The sequence below is a fragment of the Spinacia oleracea genome, chromosome 3 (assembly GCF_020520425.1).
Source record: "Spinacia oleracea cultivar Varoflay chromosome 3, BTI_SOV_V1, whole genome shotgun sequence".
NCBI lineage: Eukaryota > Viridiplantae > Streptophyta > Magnoliopsida > Caryophyllales > Amaranthaceae > Spinacia > Spinacia oleracea.
The window spans coordinates 156,829,225-156,848,989 of NC_079489.1; the positions used below are offsets into that span (position 1 = coordinate 156,829,225).

The 19,765-nt window shown below is 34.6% G+C and overlaps 3 protein-coding genes across 3 annotated transcripts in view; all 3 read left to right on the top strand.

Moving 5' to 3' along the window:
- Positions 1-19,190, top strand: part of LOC110791764 (protein DETOXIFICATION 27-like) — a 44,295-nt gene extending 25,105 nt beyond the window's left edge. Inside the window, exon 9 of the mRNA XM_056841024.1 lies at positions 18,883-19,190. The gene's annotated coding sequence lies outside the window, so the exon portion shown is untranslated. The remainder of the gene's footprint in view (positions 1-18,882) is intronic.
- Positions 714-9,932, top strand: LOC110791763 (protein DETOXIFICATION 27). The gene is made up of 8 exons (XM_021996528.2): positions 714-1,135; positions 1,678-2,219; positions 3,777-3,863; positions 4,214-4,270; positions 5,692-5,930; positions 8,502-8,620; positions 8,745-8,834; positions 9,651-9,932. The coding sequence occupies exons 1-8, from the start codon at positions 821-823 to the stop codon at positions 9,696-9,698; spliced, it is 1,497 nt and encodes a 498-aa protein (XP_021852220.1). The 5' UTR covers positions 714-820; the 3' UTR covers positions 9,699-9,932.
- On the top strand, positions 12,859-19,024 carry LOC110791765 (protein DETOXIFICATION 27-like). The gene is made up of 8 exons (XM_021996531.2): positions 12,859-13,277; positions 14,062-14,603; positions 15,545-15,631; positions 16,241-16,297; positions 17,062-17,300; positions 17,716-17,834; positions 18,013-18,102; positions 18,772-19,024. The coding sequence occupies exons 1-8, from the start codon at positions 12,966-12,968 to the stop codon at positions 18,817-18,819; spliced, it is 1,494 nt and encodes a 497-aa protein (XP_021852223.2). The 5' UTR covers positions 12,859-12,965; the 3' UTR covers positions 18,820-19,024.
- Positions 19,191-19,765: the final 575 nt, after the last annotated feature.

Here is a 19,765-nt window from a genome sequence, read left to right on the forward strand (position 1 = left end):
TATTCTATTAAAATTTGTGTCCATGATTATTTTAACCAATTAAATTTATTGGATCATTTAATCTCTCACACTTTTCTATTGGGACATTAAATTTTTCTCATTTTCTCAAGATCAGAATTTTGATAAGAGTGAAAACATTATAAATAAACGTAATTTTTCTTGTTTAAATAAAAAAAATAGAGGAATCTCAATGCACATTAATTATTCGTTAATAAAACATTAAAAAATCAAACGTAAAGAACAAAAAGAAACGGATGGAATATAAATGATGGTTTTAGGAAAAACAAAAATACCCATAAAGATACAATCATACATGTGACGTTATTATACTCCGTAAAATCTCATATTTTAAAATATTAGTACTCCCTCCGTTCCTTAATACTCGCACCGCTTTCTTTTTCGTACCGTCCCTTAATACTTGCACCGCTTCTATAAATGGATATCTTCACCAATATTATATTATTTCTCACACTTATTTACTACCCACCTACACCGCTACTCCCCACAAAAAATCATTTAAAAATCCACACTCCCCACCCACCATTCCCCACCTCTTACACATTTCCCACTAACTATATTAAAAAAAATAACCATTATCAACTAACACCCATTAAATTAATAAGTCAATTCAAATGTCTTAAATTCCGCACCAGTCAAACCAGTGCGAGTATTAAGTGACGGAGGGAGTATAAGATAACGTATCCTTTTGCCGTTTTGCCATCTCTCTTTTATATCCCCCATCTCTCATTCGATTCATCCACTCTTGTCTTTTAGATTAGAAAATTGGACTCTAATTATAGTCCTTTAAAAAAGCTAAGCCATGTCTAAACACAACATCCCAAACAAATTTGAAGACCAAAAAGTTCCCCTTTTGAAAAACCACCATAATAATCATTTTCATAATGATAATGATGATGATGATGATGAACACAACAACAATAATAGTCTTGTAAAACGGGTACGGGTCGAATCCAAGAAGTTATGGCACATCGTCGGCCCGTCGATCGTGGCCCGTATTGCTTCATACACTATGTTGGTTGCTACTCAAGCCTTCGCCGGCCACCTTGGTGACCTTGAGCTTGCGGCTATGTCTATTGGTTGCAATGTCATCGTTGGCCTCGATTACGGTCTCATGGTAATTTATATACCAATTTTATGTAGAAATCTTTCTTAAAACGATAAACAATATCTACTTATTAATTTCTTGTATAATATATTAGCACGAGTGTAATTGAATTTAACTGAAATTAACTTATCTGAACTTATTTTTACAGTTTTTTTTTATTTATGGGGTTTCTGCCCTTTATTTGGGCAAAATAAGTTTTTTTTTTTACTTGGGCTAAAGAGGTAAAAGTAAGGTTCCTGGTTGCGCCTCTGTAACGACCAGAAGTTGGTATAAAGATCAAATATTAAGTTGATTTGCTAATCAAGTTTAAGAAAAAGTAAGTGTTAAAATCTAAATTCACTTTACAACTCAAATAACTTCTTATAAATTAAGTTAAGTCTGAATAAATGAAATCAGGTGAATATGAAACACGCTCAGTTTTAAGTTGTTTGGTTGATTATGTTTTGATAAAGTTAAAATGATAAGTTTGATGTTTTTTTTCCCTTTTTAAGCCAAGAAATTAGGCAATAATAGACTAATACAAATGAGGAATTTTGTTAAACAAAATATAGTTGGGAATGGCAAGTGCTTTGGAGACACTATGTGGACAAGCGTATGGTGCAAAGAAATACCACATGTTGGGCGTATACATGCAAAGGTCATGGATTGTGTTATTCGTGTGTTGCATCCTTTTGTTACCCTTGTACATATTTGCAACACCTTTGTTAAAGCTATTAGGCCAACCGGACGACGTGTCCGAGATGGCCGGAGTGGTGGCGTTATGGATGTTACCACTTCATTTTAGCTTTGCCTTTCAATTTCCGCTCCAAAGGTTTCTGCAGTGCCAGCTTAAGGCCAACGTCGTGGCGTGGGTCTCAGTGGTCGCATTGGCGGTACATTTGTTCGTGTCCTGGTTATTTGTGTCCGTGTTCAAGTGTGGCATTATGGGTGTCGCCGCCACCCAGAACTTTGGGTGGTGGGTGGTGGTGTTTGGGTTGTATGGTTACACTGCTTTTGGTGGGTGCCCCCTTACTTGGACTGGTTTCTCTATGGAGGCCTTCTCTGGCCTTTGGGAGTTCGTCAAGCTATCCACCGCTTCCGGCGTCATGCTTTGGTAATGCTTTTCTTCATCCTACTCCAGTTTCAAAATAATCTTTACACTTTCTGTTTTAATGTTATAGTCTTTTGCTGGAAAAGGATAAATAGATTAAGACATAAAAGTCATGACCTTATCCCTATTATAATCTGAAATTAAAGTGTTTTAACAATAACGAGAGGGGTTAGAGATATTCTTCTTCTTTATTACTACTCACTAGATTGATGGTTGACTAATTGGCATTCCTAATCAATTTTCTAAATATGGACACTTAATAGGAAGTTTAGTTACATGTAACTACATAGTACTCCCTCCCTTCCTAAATAACTGTCACTTATTGGGAACGGCACGGAGCTTAATAAAATTGTGAAGTGTGTAAGATGTAATGATTGGGAATGTTTTTGTTTTGGGAAAGAAAAAAGTAGATAATTATTTATTGATAAAGTACAAATAAAAGCGGATGTGGAGATTGAAAAGTGGAAAAGTGTAGAATGTGTAAGTAAAAGTAATCATGATTTATAGAAAAGTGGGAAAGTGTATGGAAAAATGTGAAAAGTGTATGGAAAAGTGGGAAACTTATATGTTCAAAAATAGAAAAGAGACACTTATAAGAGAACGCCAAAAATAGAAAAGTGACACTTATTTAAAAACGGAGGGAGTACTATAAGCCGAATATGGTTTCTTCTTAGAAACATTGGGTAATAAGTCGAATAACCAACAATCTTATATGTTGATAAAATAGTCTTAACTTACATGTTCAAGTAGTTATTATTTTAACACTATATGCAGACCATTAGATAATTATTATAGCTAAAAAATGTTGTTACTTGAAGAACTGATGTGTCATTCTAAATTACAACAGTATTAGCTAACGATTAAAGATAATCTAAGGAGCTACGTCAAAATCTATAGAATACGTAGTATAAACCAAAATTAGTTTCTGAATAAAATTTAAAACTAGTGCAAGTGTGCAACAACCTCGTATTGATTTGCAACCCCTAACAACTTGCAACCCCTAACTACATGTGTAAAGAAGGAGTGTATTTATTTTATTGTATGCAATTCACTTAAATATTTAGTACTCTTTTTTTTTTTTGAAGGTATGAATATTTTATATTTAGTACTCTTAGTATTTAGTACTCTCTCCGAATCTAAATGTTATTCCCGTTTCCTTTTTTAATGTCCCAAAATAATCTTTCCATTTCTTTTATTTCCTTTTTAATCTCTTCCTTGTAATTTTAACTTTGTGATTCTATTGGTTTATCAATAAAAAACCTTGTAGTCTCATTGGTTGGTTTATATTTGGATGGATTAATGAGTTGGCATTTTTATTCCTTAAATTCTATTGGTTCAACTATTTTGTTTTCTTGTGAAAATGGAATCAAAAAGCAACAATTTCCCATAAAACTACATTAATAATAGTTAATCTTATAATGTTTCTTTCCTTAATAACCGCGTAAAATGACAAACGGGAATAACATTTAGGTTCGGAGGGAGTAGTATTTATTTTGATTATTACCGAGTAATATCTCTAAATAACATGTTTAATTTATATAATTAATTAATTATGAACAGTTTGGAAAACTGGTACTACAGAGTATTGATATTGATGACTGGAAATCTGGAAAATGCTGAGATAGCTCTTGATGCGTTATCCATATGGTATGTTTTTCTTTTCAATAGAAACAATATAGTTGTTTTTTTAGTGTGTACTACTACCTCCGTTTCTAAAAGTTCTTTACGCTTTAAAAAAATGTGTTCAAAGTATGAATACTTTGACCGTAAATTATCACCATACATCAAAACGTTACATGTAAGATCTTGTTAGATTGGTCTCGGTATGCATTTTCATAATATCAACTTAAATTTTTTCACATACGAAATTGGATATATTAGTAGTTAAATATTACATTAGAATCCATGCAAATAGTAACTGTAAAGAATTTTATGAAACGGAGGTAGTAATAAAGTAGTAGTACCACATTAACACGTGAGAAACGTTGATTTTACAGTATGAGCATCAACGGATGGGAGATGATGATTCCTATGGCATTCTTTGCTGGTGCTGGGTAAGTTTGTGTCTTCACTTTCCTTTTTTCGCTTAAAGAAACTGGCAAAATTGACTCGTACCTACTCAAGTTGGATGAGTTACTTGAATTTACAAAGAGATGGGGATAGAGGCGTAAAGATGGATGTGGGCCGAGCCGAGCCCCACGAGCCGTGGGCCTAACCAGACCGGGCCCACTCCAGGCCCATGTCGTGTCGGGCCGGACCGAAAAGTTAAAAAGAGCCCAGGTCCGGCCCAAGTCCACGGGCTTTCGTGTCGGCCCCTCGTGCCTAAGGCTAATTTTACTACATTTAGCGTGCTTTGTCGTGTCGTGTTTTTTCCAAAAAATTAAGGCCCACGGCTTCGTGCCTGTGCCGGGACGTGCTTTTTTCGTGCTCGTGTCGGGCCGGGTTTTTCATGCCGGGTCGAGTCGGGCTTTGGTCCGGCCCGGCCCACAACCATATTTAGATAGAGGTGCAACGTGTTGAATTCATCGTATCATTAATTTAAGTGACCCATAAAACATGTTTGATTAGGATGAATACATGACACAAAGTTTTAGAAAGTTGAAAACGTTGAAAGGGACAATTCATTGAGTTACTTAAGCTTGAAAGAAAATGAATGATACAACTAATTCGAGACCTATGAAATAGGAGAAGCAATCCAGAATTAGAAAAGGAGGGAGTATATGTAAAGCCTAAAGATGACATCGGGTTCAGGCCATGATTCATGCTAAGCCCATGTGTCTTTGGTATGAACGGCCCCGTGCCATGTCAAATCCACATAATTCGTGATGGTTGGACTGAGAATTTTGAAAAGGAGGCCCAGACACGATCCAAGCCCAATTTCCCTCGTGTTGGGCCAGATCTTTGTGTCTATGCCTTACTTTAGTTAATTCAATGTGCTTTTGTCATGTCGTGTCTTGTCGTGCTTTTTTCAAAAAAGGGATCAAGTCTGGCCCACGAGCTCGTACTCATGCTGGACCTTGCCTTTTCCGTGTAGGGCCTCAGGCCGGCCCAATGCCATCTTTAATTGTGTATATGATAAGCAACCGAGAATAAGATACGGAGAAAGTACATGCATAAATACGTGTATTGTTTTCGATCTTTATTAATACGTGTATGTTTAACCAAGTGTGTCTTGGCCTAGTGGAAAGGATTCCACCTTTCAACCAAAAGGTTGGGGGTTCAATCCCCACTAGGGGCACTTTGAGGGAGGGTTCCCCTTATCACTCCCTCCACTCTCAAAGTGTCTAGTCTACTAATCCGGACGGGTTAACCCGTGCGGGGTTCCGACCCGGTAGAACTATTCATCTTACCTTGCAAAAAAAAAAAAAGTTAATACGTGTATGTTGGCTTGTTGCCCAATTTTGAAATACCAAAATTAAACACCCTATAAGTTTTTAAGACATTGTTAATTGATGAGTTTGTGAAATGTGAACAGAGTAAGGGTATCAAATGAGCTAGGAGCAGGGAATGGAAAAGGAGCTAAATTTGCAACGACGGTAGCAGTTCTGACGTCCGTTGGAATTGGGCTTTTCTTTTGGTTGCTAGTTTTGATTTTTCACGAAAAGATTGCTTTTATTTTCTCAACCAGTCCACCCGTTATCGAAGAGGTTAAGAAACTCTCCGTCCTCTTGGCATTCACCATCCTCCTCAACAGTGTCCAACCCGTCCTCTCCGGTAACTTCTCTTCTCTATCTTACTCCGTATGTACTTCCTCTATTTTTTTATAATTGCACAACTTGAGGTTTCACGCTTGTCAATGCACAATTTAACCACTAATATCTCATTATACACTATGTACAAAAAAATAAAAGCCAAATATTATTAAATTACATTTTGAAACGATTATAATAAGATCCCATATGAATATACTTTTTTTTGCATATATTTCACAAAAGACGATCATATAAGAGTTAATGAGTAGTGCCAAAACTCAAATGGTGCAATGATTAAAAAATGGAGGAAATATGTTAACATATTACACATCTTTTCGTTTAGAAATATTGTTACATTATTGCCGCAACCAATTAAATAGTAGTACATTTTCTTTTAACCAACACAATTTGGTAGAGTTGATGGATAACTTATCTTGTGATGTATAGAGATCAGTAGGTCACAAAGTTGAGGCCCATCAGCTAAGAAATGTTTCGGAATCCTGTCAAATGGGCCGATCTTGTCGGGTTATATGAAAAATATTTCCAGGTTTGGGTTAACTCAACTCTGTCACTTTTGGGTTCGGATTTACAAATGTTTGTTCAAGACACATAATTTTTGGGTTCGGGATACTCAATGGGTTGAGAGATTTTTAAACGCGTATTATATTTTCATAAATTTGTGTAACAAATATACAAAAAAAAAAAAACCGCACAGATTAACAAATTTTCATACACAAGTTGTCAAATTCAACCATAATACAGGGTATAAATTCAAATCAAATTACACCCAACAACGGTAACAACAACTAGGGGTGTAAATGAGCCGAGCCTGCTCGTGAACTACTCGATGCTCGGCTCGCTAAAGCTCGGTCAAAGCTCGGCTCGGGTGGGCTCGACTCGAGCTCGAGTTCGGCTCGAGATCTTAACGAGCCAAGCCTGAGTTATCCTCAGCTCGGCTCGAAAGCTCGTGAACAAGCTCGAGTTTTTTTAAAATATTAATTTTTACTATGTGAGACTAGCTATCCCACATTGGTGGATTGCAACAGAATGAATAGTGTAGATGCATATAAATTAAACTCATTATATTGCAATATTTATTCTTTATTTTGGATATTTGAATATATCTTTGCAATGGGTTGTTTTGATTTACCGAGTTTTAAGAATATGTACTAAAACCAAAAGCAAAAGTGCGCAGAAAATCTAAAGCACCCATCTAATTCTACTTTCTTGTAAGTATATTGTTCTACCATCACCTTTCTTGTAATTATTTGAAGCTACCAGCCTACCATGTACTTTCTTGTATATCGTTTGGTGGAAAAGATTACTATGTATAATTTAGTGGAAAACCCTTTGTGATGGGAGTTTCTGATATTAAATAATGTTATGCTACTGTCAGTTGTTAATCGAGCTAATCTACCGTTGTAAAAGTCAGTTATTCAGGTGTTGTGAAATAATAATTATAGAGCCTTACTAGCTAAGTAGAGAATGATTGTTGATTACTGTAAGCGGATGGGCACTTGGGCTAATGTAGAGATTAAGAGCTCCACAAACTCGTCGTGGGAACACTGATGTCTTGTTACCATGAATGGTTGCAAATAGTTGTTGACTGCAATTAAGAACTTGGCGCTTTACATCTTTGAACAAAGTCAGCTTCGAACAAAACAGTGGTTCGATGGCCCATAGAAAGTTTAATAGGAGAAACCATATGATAAAAGTGAAGGGGTAGACGAAAGAAAGGGGAAGAAAGTTATTGCTTGAGCTTGCCATCAATCAATTTTTTTGAGGAATCTTTATTCTCCCACATCGGCAAAGATAAATAAGAAGCCAACTAGAAACCCTTATAAAATGAAATGCCTAGTATGTACACTGGATACGGCACCAAATATAACAAGTTTTGGGCCCTACAAAGTTTAATACTTTGGATATATTTTGACCTTTAAGCTAATTTTGAATTGGGCCGAGTAGATTTGGGTCCAGTAATTAAGTATTTTTATTTGATACGAGCCACCCACTAACTGAATTCAGTTTAAATTTACGAGCTTGTTTTACAGGCTTGTTAAACATCGAGCTCGAGCCGAATCAAGCCTAGTTTCGAGCCCGAGCTCGAGCTCTGTTTCCAAGGCTCGCCGAGCTTCGAGCTCGAGCCGAGCCTAAGGTTAGAAGTATCGAGCTCGAGCCGAGCATGCCTAAGTTCGGTCTCGGCTCGGCTCGTTAACACCCCTAACAACAACAACGTGCTTATTTTGTTTAAATTAATTATATTCTCATTTATTACTATAAATACAATGATTTTCAATTGGTCGGTAAAAAACGAGTCCGATCGGGTTTTGACCCAATATTTTCGGACTGTTCGGGTTCGGATAAAATTGGGGTACGGGTCATAATATCTCGTTCAAGACCCAATATCTTCGAGTTGGTTTATGGTGGATTTCGAGTCGGGTCGATTTTTGACAGATCTACTTGGGAGTGACATAAATGTTGATTCAGTAGGATCGTTCACTCAATCCTCTTACTCGTCGTTGTTGTAGGTAGCCAACATTTAGTTGACCCATGTCATACATGGTGTTCTCATCTTTATGCCTTTGTTTTATAGGTGTTGCGGTAGGATCGGGGTGGCAAAGCACGGTGGCTTACATTAACATCGGATGCTACTATTTGCTTGGGGCACCACTTGGGTATTTGATGGGCTGGACATTTGACCAAGGAGTTATGGTAATTCTTTCCCCATGGAACTCCATTGGACTATTTCACCCTTTAGGATAACTACGTGATCTTCAACATTATTATATATATATTTGGTCTTGTTACTAAAAAATTGAGTTTGAATTAATTTCAGGGTGTTTGGGCTGGAATGATTTTTGGTGGGACTGCAGTTCAAACATTGATATTAGCAATAATCACGATGCGATGCGACTGGGATAAAGAGGTAATTAAAGTTCAAAGAGTGAATCTAAGTAGCTACTTCTTCTGTCCCTTAATGTTTGCTTCATTTGAGTTTTTACGGTTTTCAAGACACAATTTAAAAATTAAATATCTTTAATTTTACACACGTAAAAGTTATAAAAAAAAATGGATATTCATATGCATTTATCTGGAAATTTTTTACCCCTTTAACATACAAAGCCACCAAATTTTGAATGTAATATTTCTGTTTATAATGTACATACGAGTAGCATATAACATGGACTATAAATTTGGGGCCTTATTATTTGGGAGGCCAGGGAGTTACTTCTTATTCACTCCTTAGGGTCGGGCCTGCAGGTTAGCCATTTATAGGTTATTGCATCGAACTTTGACCGACTTCTTAGACTTTTATTGTGGCGATGAAGTATTACGTATTCATATATGGTTTTCTTTTTGAGAGTGATGGATAGCTCAGTTGGTTAGAGCTTCCATCCCGGTTCCAGGTGATCCAGGGATCGATTCTCATTCCCGCCCTTGTGGCTCATTTGCACCAAAAAAAAAATATGGTATTTTTTTTTTTTTTTTTTTTTTTTTTTTTTTTTTTTTTTTACCAATGATGTCTTGGCCTAGTGGTTAAGACTGAGGGCCTGTGTACAATAGGTCTCAGCTTCGAATCTCTCCGCCCCCATTTGTAATTTATATTGCCCTCGTGGCTCATTCAATTCGCACCAATATATATATATATATACATATATATATATGGTTTTTTTTTTCTGATAAATCTCATGTAAGATGAACAATAATTTGAAATTTAAACTATGTATGTTGTGAATTGCAGGCTAACAAAGCAACCATCCATGTAGAGAAGTGGGCAGAAGGCATCTAACTTCAATCTGAAACTGATAAGATACTGAAAAATATTTTTATTTTGGAAAAACTATCATTTTAGGTATAAATATGAATGAGAAAATATTTCTAGTTTAGAATATACGAAGTAAGTACTTGTCTCGAATATGAGCCAAAGGCAACTCAAAGTCACCGGAATTGTAATCAATTCCATCTTCATTGGAAATTTAGAATGAACATTATTGCACTTTGAGTAATGCCAACTTCATATGTACACCCGTTTCATTAGGTATTTTGTTTGGAAATTATACTACCTCCATTTCAAAATGATGTTTACACTTTTCATTTTAATTAATTTTATATTCTGTAATATTTTTCAGAGTGTTCTGTATACTATTTTTAGACATGAAAATGTACCATTTTGAAACGGAGGTAGTAATAGTTAACTAGTTACTGTTTTGTGGGATGCAGCCGATTGGTCTGGTTTTAGGGTTTATTTTTTTAATAAAGTTAGCGCGCTTTGTAACTCTTATGAAGTACCATATTATCTGATAGTCACTTAATTGAGTGGGTGTCAACTGGTTAGCTTAGTTAATTGGTAAAATCTTAAAGGGATGGTATTCAATATTTAAAATCGAATCTCATGTACATCATTTATCGCCTTATCATTTATAGCTCTATCTGCACCAAAAAGAAATTAATTAGTCACTTAACTAATTTAATAGACTAGGTTCATTAATATGCCAATTAGATAAAAGACGAATGACTAAATAATATGTAGCCTAATAGTTTATTAATAGTCAAAGTATGCATTAAGAAGCGTAAATTCAACCATCGTGCAATATTTAAGGAACGGAGGAAGTAATAAAAGTTTAACTTATTTTTATAGTTTTTTAATTTTAAAATTTGGTTATATATTGCCTAAGTCAAATGTGGATCTTGAATTGTTTAACTAGGGGATCAATAGAAGAATTAAGCAATATAGTAATGCACAACTACAATAACGTTTTAGGGGGGACCGTTATACAAAAAATGTCGCCCGGACCATCACTAAGAACGCCACTAGTCTATGTTTTATAGGGGAGGAATGGAGGATACGGAAAATTTGAAATAATAAAATGTGTTGCATTTGGAGTATAATGGAATTGACATTAGAATTTGAAAAAAAAAAAAAAAAAAACTAACGTTAAGATAAAATCACATCTAATTAAGGAGGAGAAGTGAAAAATAATGAATATAAATGACACAAACTTTTCAGAATGAATATAAAATCGCATCTAATAATGAATATAAGGCCGATCTACGATAATATATTGTGTGGCGGCCCAAAAGAGGAAGGTTATCCGCACATGTTCTGTTCTTTTAGTTACCCTTATTGATGTTACTAGTCGTCTGACCCGTGCAAGGCACGGGCTATTCTTAGGATATAGGACATCTTATATGTGTCTTACTTTTTTAATATTTGGATGGTGGGTAGGGGTGAAATGTCGGTTTTCGGTTTGGATTAAGGCCCAAACCGAATCCAATCCGAACTAATTCAGTTTTCATTTTTTTAAAACCGAATCCAAACCAAATAACCTTTTAATCCAAACCAAACCAAATTAGATTTTTAATTTCCAGTCCCATGCAAACCATAAAACCGAATTTTCATGGGCCTTTCATTTGGGCATGTTTTTGGGCCTATACTATACCTGTTTTTAGCCAATTTTTGGGCCCTTATTATACTTTTTGGCCAAGTTCGGTCAATTCGATTTCAGACTTTCAGTCCAATCCAACCATAAAACCAATTTTTTTAAGATCTCAGTCCAAACCGAACCAAATAGGAAAAAAACCGAACCGAATTATCAAAGAACTTGCAGGATAAAAAATAACTCAACTCTAGCAATAGGAGATAGAGAAAACCTTCTATTTTCACCAAATGTTACAATTTACCACTATACTCATGTTATCCAATTAAACAAATTCAAGACTTAATTAACAAATTCTAACTATTGAATTATACTGGCAAAAATTGTAACTATTGAACTATACTGACAAAAATTCTAACTATTGAACTACTGACGAAACTTCTAATTATTAAAATGTACTGACAAAAATTTTCTTAAAGGAGAACTAAAACTAATTGTAAGTTCCATAAGTATAACAAAAATATGCAACTAAAACCCACCTAAAAGTCTCAAACCCCACCTTTAATTATTTTTCATGGAAACCATATATTAAAACTATCCTTCTCTGCAAAATGAATTGCATCATTAAGCAAGAAAAATCAAGAACAACGTGCTTAGAGAGAGAGAGACAGAGAGAGAAAAGGGAGGTGGTACTACAACTTGAATTCCTGTAGGATACAATTAAAATACCCTACAAACTCCTATCGTTTTAAAATGGATCAGTCAAAAAGTCTATTAGTGAAAGATGGTTAAATTTTTGAAGAATGCTACAGGAAAAAGGAGAAACATTTGGTAATTGAATTAATTTGACATTAAAAATAATTAAGGTTGGAGAATTAATGAGAAGGTGAAGGATGAGGAAGATGAAGGATGAGAAATATGAAGTACATGAGAGTAATAGATGGGAGTATGGGACACTTGTAAAGTTACAGATTTGTTAGATTTAATACACGTGTCATCTTAGAAAGATTGGTTTTCTTTTTTAAATACTAGGTATAGATTAGTTTTCTTTATTGTAGTTATAAGTCACTTTAATGTACAATATTGTACATGGTGTGGGTTCAAGCCCCAACATAACCCACTACCTATGTTACACTTGTGTATTGGTATATTCTCATTGTTGGTGTTGTATTTGTCATAATTATATCTTGTACAGTAACAAGCATATTACTCTTGATCGGGGTTCACTTCATTGTTTATTGTTGGGGTCACATTTTTCATTGGTTATGGTCACATTTATCTTTGGATAAGGTAATTTTAGTCATCGAATAAGGTCACTCTTTAATAGCTAGGGTTCACTTTTATCTTTAGTCTGGGTCACTTTTTACCTTGAGTGAGTTTTATTTTTCACTTTTTCCGCACTGGGTTGGATGAATAGTAAAATACCGTAAATCGGGGGAATACAATTTTTTTTGGTATAAATGGTGGTTTAACAAAAATAAAAAATATCCCACAAAGATACACGTGATCACATTATTATATTCACAAAATATCTTGTTTTAAAATATTAGTATAAAATATATGTATTTTTTTGCCATTTTGCCATCTCTCTTTTACATCCCCTCTCTAACATTCGATTCACCAACTCGTTGTCTTTTATATTAGATAATTGGACTCTAATATAGTCCTAAAAAGCTACTATGTCTATAGACAACATCTCCAACACATTTGAAGACCCAAAAGTCCCCCTTTTAAAAAACCACCATAATAATCATTTTCATAATGATGATGATGATGATGAACACAACAATAATAATAGTAGTCTTGTGAAACGGGTACGGGCCGAATCCAAGAAGTTATGGCACATCGTCGGCCCGTCGATCGTGGCCCGTATTGCTACTTACACTATGTTGGTTTCTACTCAAGCCTTCGCCGGCCACCTTGGTGACCTTGAGCTTGCTGCTATGTCCATCGGTTGCAATGTCATCGTTGGCCTCGATTACGGTCTCATGGTAATTTATATGCATTCTTTATGTAGAGATCTTTCTTAAAATTGATAGAGTATAAAACTAATCTTAAGATTTCAACCACCAGCTTAAGCTAAAATGATAAATAATAATCCGTATATAGGTTCATTAATTCATAATTAGTAGAAGCTAGTATAATTGAATTTGACTGAAATTAACTTATCTTAACTTATTTTTGTAGTATTCTTTTGTTTATGGGTTTCTTCCCCTTCTTTCGGGAAAAAAAACTTACTTTAATTATAATAAAGTCAAAATAAGTTGAAATAAACAGACCTTAAATCACTAAATATGGTTCAATTGGCTAGTTAGATACTAAGATGATGCTGATGGTTGACCAGGGGCGGAACATCGGGGGCGGGAGCATCGACAATCCCCAGGTTCCTTTTTTAAAAAAGAAAAATCTAGGTTCAAATAGGTACTTTTCTTACTTGGGGAAAAAATGTAAAAATAAGGTTTTTGGTTCCGCCGTCGTGGTGACTATAAGGTAGTATGAAATTCAAATGTTTAAGTTGATTTGCTACTCAGGTTTAAGGAAAAGTAAGTGTTAAAATCTAAATTCAATTAACAACTCAAATAACTTCTTAGAAATTAAGTTAAGTTCGGATAAATGAAATCAGGTGAATATGACGCACCCTTGATGTTAGGTTGTTTGGTTGATTATGTTTTTGATAAAGTTTAATGATTAGTTGATGTTTTTCCCCCTATTTTAAGCCAAGAAACTAAGCAATAATGGACTAATACTAATGAGGAATTTTGTTAAACAAAATAGTTGGGAATGGCAAGTGCTTTGGAGACGCTATGTGGACAAGCATATGGTGCGAAGAAATACCACATGATGGGAGTATACATGCAAAGGTCATGGATTGTGTTATTTGTATGTTGCATCCTTTTGTTACCCTTATACATATTTGCAACACCTATGTTAAAGCTATTAGGCCAACCAGACGACGTCTCCGAGATGGCCGGAGTGGTGGCGTTATGGATGTTACCACTTCACTTTAGCTTTGCCTTTCAATTTCCGCTACAAAGGTTCCTGCAGTGCCAGCTTAAGGCCAACGTCGTGGCGTGGGTCTCAGTGGTCGCGTTGGTGGTACATTTGTTCGTGTCCTGGTTATTTGTGTCTGTGTTCAAGTGTGGCGTTATTGGTGTTTCCGCCGCCCAAAACTTTGGGTGGTGGGTGGTGGTGTTCGGGTTGTATGGTTACACTGCTTTTGGTGGGTGCCCCCTTACTTGGGATGGTTTCTCTATGGAGGCCTTTTCTGGCCTTTGGGAGTTCGTCAAGCTATCCACCGCTTCCGGTGTCATGCTTTGGTAATACTTTTCTTCATCCTACCCCTGTTTCAAAATGATCTTTACACTTTCTCTTTAAGTGTTATATTCTTTTGCTTCAAAATGATCTTTACACTTTCTGTTTAAGTGTTATATTCTTTTGTTGAAAAAGGACAAATAGATTAAGACATAAAAGTCACGGCATTATGCCTATTATAATCCGAAATCAAAGCGTTCAAACAATAATTAGGGGACAGGGATACTCTTCATAGTTATTACTAATCACTACATTGATGTTAGACTAATTGGCATTGCTAATTAATCAATTTTCTAAATATGGACATTTAATAGGAAGTTTAATTACATGTAACTAGTACATAGTACTAGCTATAAGCCAAATATGGTTTCTTCTTAGAAATATTTGGTAATAAATCGAATAACCCAACAATCTTATATGTTAATCAAATAGTCTTAACTTACATGCAGTTATTATTTTAAGACTATATGCAGATCATTAGAGCATTATTATAGCTAAAAAATATTGTTTCTTGAAGAACTGATGTGCTATTTCAAACTACAACGGTATTAGCTAACGATTAAAGATGATCTAAGGATGTATGTCAAAATCTATAAAACTAGTGCAACAACCTCGTATTAATTTGCAACCCCTAACAACTTTAGTGACGACAACAACAATAATTAAATTTCAATGGGCCATTTGTATTATTTTTCTCTGCCCTCAATTTAATCATGGGGCCAAATATAAGTCCATATTGGAGGACACATGAGGTTAAATATGGTTTCAGATTATTCTGTAATAAGTGGAGTAACCCAACAATCTTATACAGTACTTTATAAGTTAATCAAATAGTCTCAATTTAAATGTGTAAAGAAGAGAGTGTATTTTGTACTCTTAATATTTATTTTGATTATTACCGAGTAATATCTCTAATAACAAGTTTATGTATAATAATTATGAACAGTTTGGAAAACTGGTACTACAGAGTATTGATACTGATGACTGGAAATATGGAGAATGCTGAGATAGCCCTTGATGCGTTATCCATATGGTATGTTTTTTTTCCTTCTCCGGAATAAGTATAACGAAAATGATAAAGGTCGCAACATGCGACCTTTTAAGCCTTAACATAATGATGACATGACATCATTATGTGCCATGATTTAAATTGAAAACTAAAATATTTAACTTATATAACCTATTATACATGTTACAAAAAAATATAGGAAAATCTTAATATTCTTCTTTGTTTCTTTTTTCATAACGACTACTTTATTTACATATTTTCATAGTAAAAATATTGCATTGATATTAAGGATATTCAGATGACGTATAACCTACATGGCGCCTATATATACCAATTAAACTCCAACACGTAAAATTGCGACAACTAAATGTTATCGCAACTTGCGCCTCTTTATTTTCTCCGAAATAAGTATAATTCAATGCTTCAATCTAATGGACCCGTTTTATTAATTCCTGAAATCACAAAACTTTAATATTGAAGCAATCGATCAACAAACTACTTGTTGTAGTTATTGAAGACCAATTATTTCTTTTTATTCGTATAGTTGTGTAATCGTATTCAATAGAAACGGTTGTTTGTTTAGATCGTACTAGTTGTAGCAGTAACACGTGAGAAACATTGTTGATTTGACAGTATGAGCATCAATGGATGGGAGATGATGATTCCTATGGCATTCTTTGCTGGTGCTGGGTAAGTTTGTGTCTTCACTTTTCCTTTGTTTGGGTGGGTCTAAATATTTTTGCAGTGTAAAATAATTTTCATGGAAAATAATTTGTAACGGATTTTCAAAATTAGATTTTCGTTGTTTGGTTCCATGTTAAAAGAATAAGGAAAATGAAAGGGAAATTAAGCAGGTAGTGATAGGAGAATACTCCCTCCGTATTTATTTAAGAGATACTCTTGACCGGGCACGGGTATTAAGAAAAATAATTGAATGAAATAAAATAATAAAGCAAGTGGGGTTGGGTAGATATTTTAATAAGTAAGCAAGTGGAGACCATGTCATTTTGGTGTGAGAGGTGGGGTGGGTTTCTGAAATTATTTGTTTAATAGGATGGTGGATCATATGGTAATTAGATGTATTATTTAATTAGATAGTGGAGTTGATAAATTACTAAAAATGGCAAGTGTATCTCTTAAATAAATGCGGCCGGAAAAGGCAAGTGTATCCCTTAAATAAATACAGAGGGGGTACAAGAGAGATAAGGAAAGGGAAGGAAAACAGCTTTCCCTTCATTTTGAAAGGAAACTGACTTTCCATCATTGGAAGAACAATTTTACTCCTAAGGAAGATGGTTTTATATTTGCAAACCAAACAATGTAAAATTGAAAAATAGAAGAAAACTGTTTTCCAGGAAAATATTTTACTCTCTACCAAACAGAGCCTTAAAAAAACTAAACACTCTTTAAGTTTTTAAGACATTATTAATGAAGGGTTTGTGAAATGTGAACAGAGTAAGGGTATCAAATGAGCTAGGAGCAGGGAGTGGAAAAGGAGCAAAATTTGCAACGACGGTAGCAGTTCTGACGTCCGTTGCAATTGGGCTTTTCTTTTGGTTGCTAGTTTTGATTTTTCACGAAAAGATTGCTTTTATTTTCTCAACCAGTCCACCCGTCATCGAAGAGGTTAAGAAGCTCTCTGTTCTCTTGGCATTCACCATCCTCCTCAATAGTGTCCAACCCGTGCTCTCCGGTAATTTCTCTTCTCGATCTATAGTAGCACATTTTCTTTTCACGCGTAAGGTAATGTTCTTTTATCGATATACGTGTGTTCTTAAGGTGCACCATGCTAACTGTTCACCATGGTCCACCATCTAAATTGCTTTAAACATCCTTTCGTCTAGAAATATTGTTATATTATTGCCGCAACCAATTATATAGTAGTACATTTTCTTTTAACCAACACAAGCTGCCAAGCTGGTGGAGATGGTCACCTTGTGACATAGAGGTCAGTAGGACAAAGTCGATCCCCAACAACTAAGAAATGTTTGAGAGTGACATAAATATTGATTAAGTATGGTCCTTTTTCTTACTCGTCGTGGTTGTAGCTAGCTAACATTTAGTTGACCCATACCTTATGTTCTCATCTTTATGCCTTTGTTTTATAGGTGTCGCGGTAGGATCGGGGTGGCAAAGCACGGTGGCTTACATAAACATCGGATGCTACTATTTGCTCGGGGCACCACTTGGGTATTTGATGGGCTGGACATTTGACCAAGGAGTTATGGTAATTATTCCCCATGGAACTCAATTTTCTTTTAACTATGCTTTTTTTTATTTATTATGCGAATGAGTCACAAGTGAAATATTTTTAAATTTTAACTATGTTGTTTTGCTACATGATTAGCACATACATCATATATATTTGGTCTTGTTACTAATAATTAAGTTTGAATTGATTTCAGGGTGTTTGGGCTGGAATGATTTTTGGGGGGACTGCAGTTCAAACATTGATATTATCTATCATCACGATGCGATGCGACTGGGATAAAGAGGTAATTAAAGTTCAAAGAGTGAAGCTAGATATTCTCTCCGTCTTTTAATGTTTAATTCATTTGATTTTTAACGGTACTTTAAGGCACAATTTAGGCATAAATGTTTCTAATTCTGCACTCATTAATTTATAAGGAATAATTGATATTCGTATACATTGAATCTAATCTAACTAGACCCCACATGACTATGTTTATAGTTAATGAAAATTCAGGGTCAAGAATTCGACCCAAAATAACGCAATGAGTTAAACATTAAGGGACGAAAGGAGAGAGTATTTGCTAATCGTTTGTTACCTATAAGATCCACATAAGCCCAAAACTCCTTTTCCAGCCCTTTTTATGTTACCCTTAGCCCGAAGCTCAAACCAGTTTGGGCCTAAAGCCCATCAAGCCCAGCTCACAAAGACCTTTAACCACCAAATTACCTTTTTATTTGGCCGGATTTTTAACAGTAAGGCACTAAGGCAACACAATTTGGCTGACTAAAAACTTTTATTTCGACAATAAAGTACTCTTTGTCTTCCTACGTCTCTATTTGTTTTTCCTTTTTTCCTTTTTTTTTGTATTATAAAAAAATCCAAATAGAAAGAATAAAATGAGACGGAGAAAGTATTCGGTATTAGTTATATGATGTTTTATAATTAATCTCTCGCATGTTATGAATTGCAGGCTAACAAAGCAACCATTCATGTAGAGAAGTGGGCAGACGGCACCTAACTTCAATCTGAAACTGAGAAGATGCCGAAAATTATTTTTATTTTGGAGAAACTATTATTTTAGGTATAAATATAAAGGAGAAAGTGTTCCTTATTTAGAATATACGAAGTGCATGTCTCGAATATGAGCCAAAGGCAACTCAAGTCACCAGAATTGTAATCAATCCCTTCTTCAATCATTGCTCTTGGATATTCCAAGTTATATATATTTATGTGTGAAAAGATAATATTTAATGGTTGGCTAAGATGGTAACATATCAACTTTTTGTGTGACAAATTTCAAGTTCGGATCTTATTGGAAGAAATTTTTGATGTATATTATACGTGGTACATTTATTGCCAAGGAGCTGACATGGTATGTTTTAATGATTAGAGAGTTCTACGTGACACGTATCCATTATTAGAGACCTTTTTTAATATATTATTATAGATTATTGTTAGGACTCCTTATGACGAAATTTAATTTAACTTTTCATCCCTCAAATTTTATTTAAGGTTCTGTTCTGTTCGACTTATTTTGACTTATTTCAGACAAAATAAGTTCAGATAAGTTAAGATAATTTCAGGTAATATAAGTTCCGCAAAAATAAGTTTTTTTCAAATATTTTCACAAACAAATAAGTTTATTTCAGACAAAATAAATTTTTTTCAGATAAAATAAGTTCAAATAAGTTCGATTAAGTCTAATCTTAATATTAATTGACTTATATGTCATATCAGCATAATTCAAATCTTAACGCCTGAGGTTGATCATGGTCTAAGTTTTTCTAAACAAACCATATATTTAGCTACATCATCATTTAGGGCTCTAGTGGTTTTTTGGCTTTTTCCTAGAGTAGTTCATTAGCCGTTATCATTCAGCTATCGATTGTTGTCATCATTAAATTCTATTTTTGTATAAATCTTATGAGTATTTTTCTTTAATTTCCGGCCACGAACTTTTTATA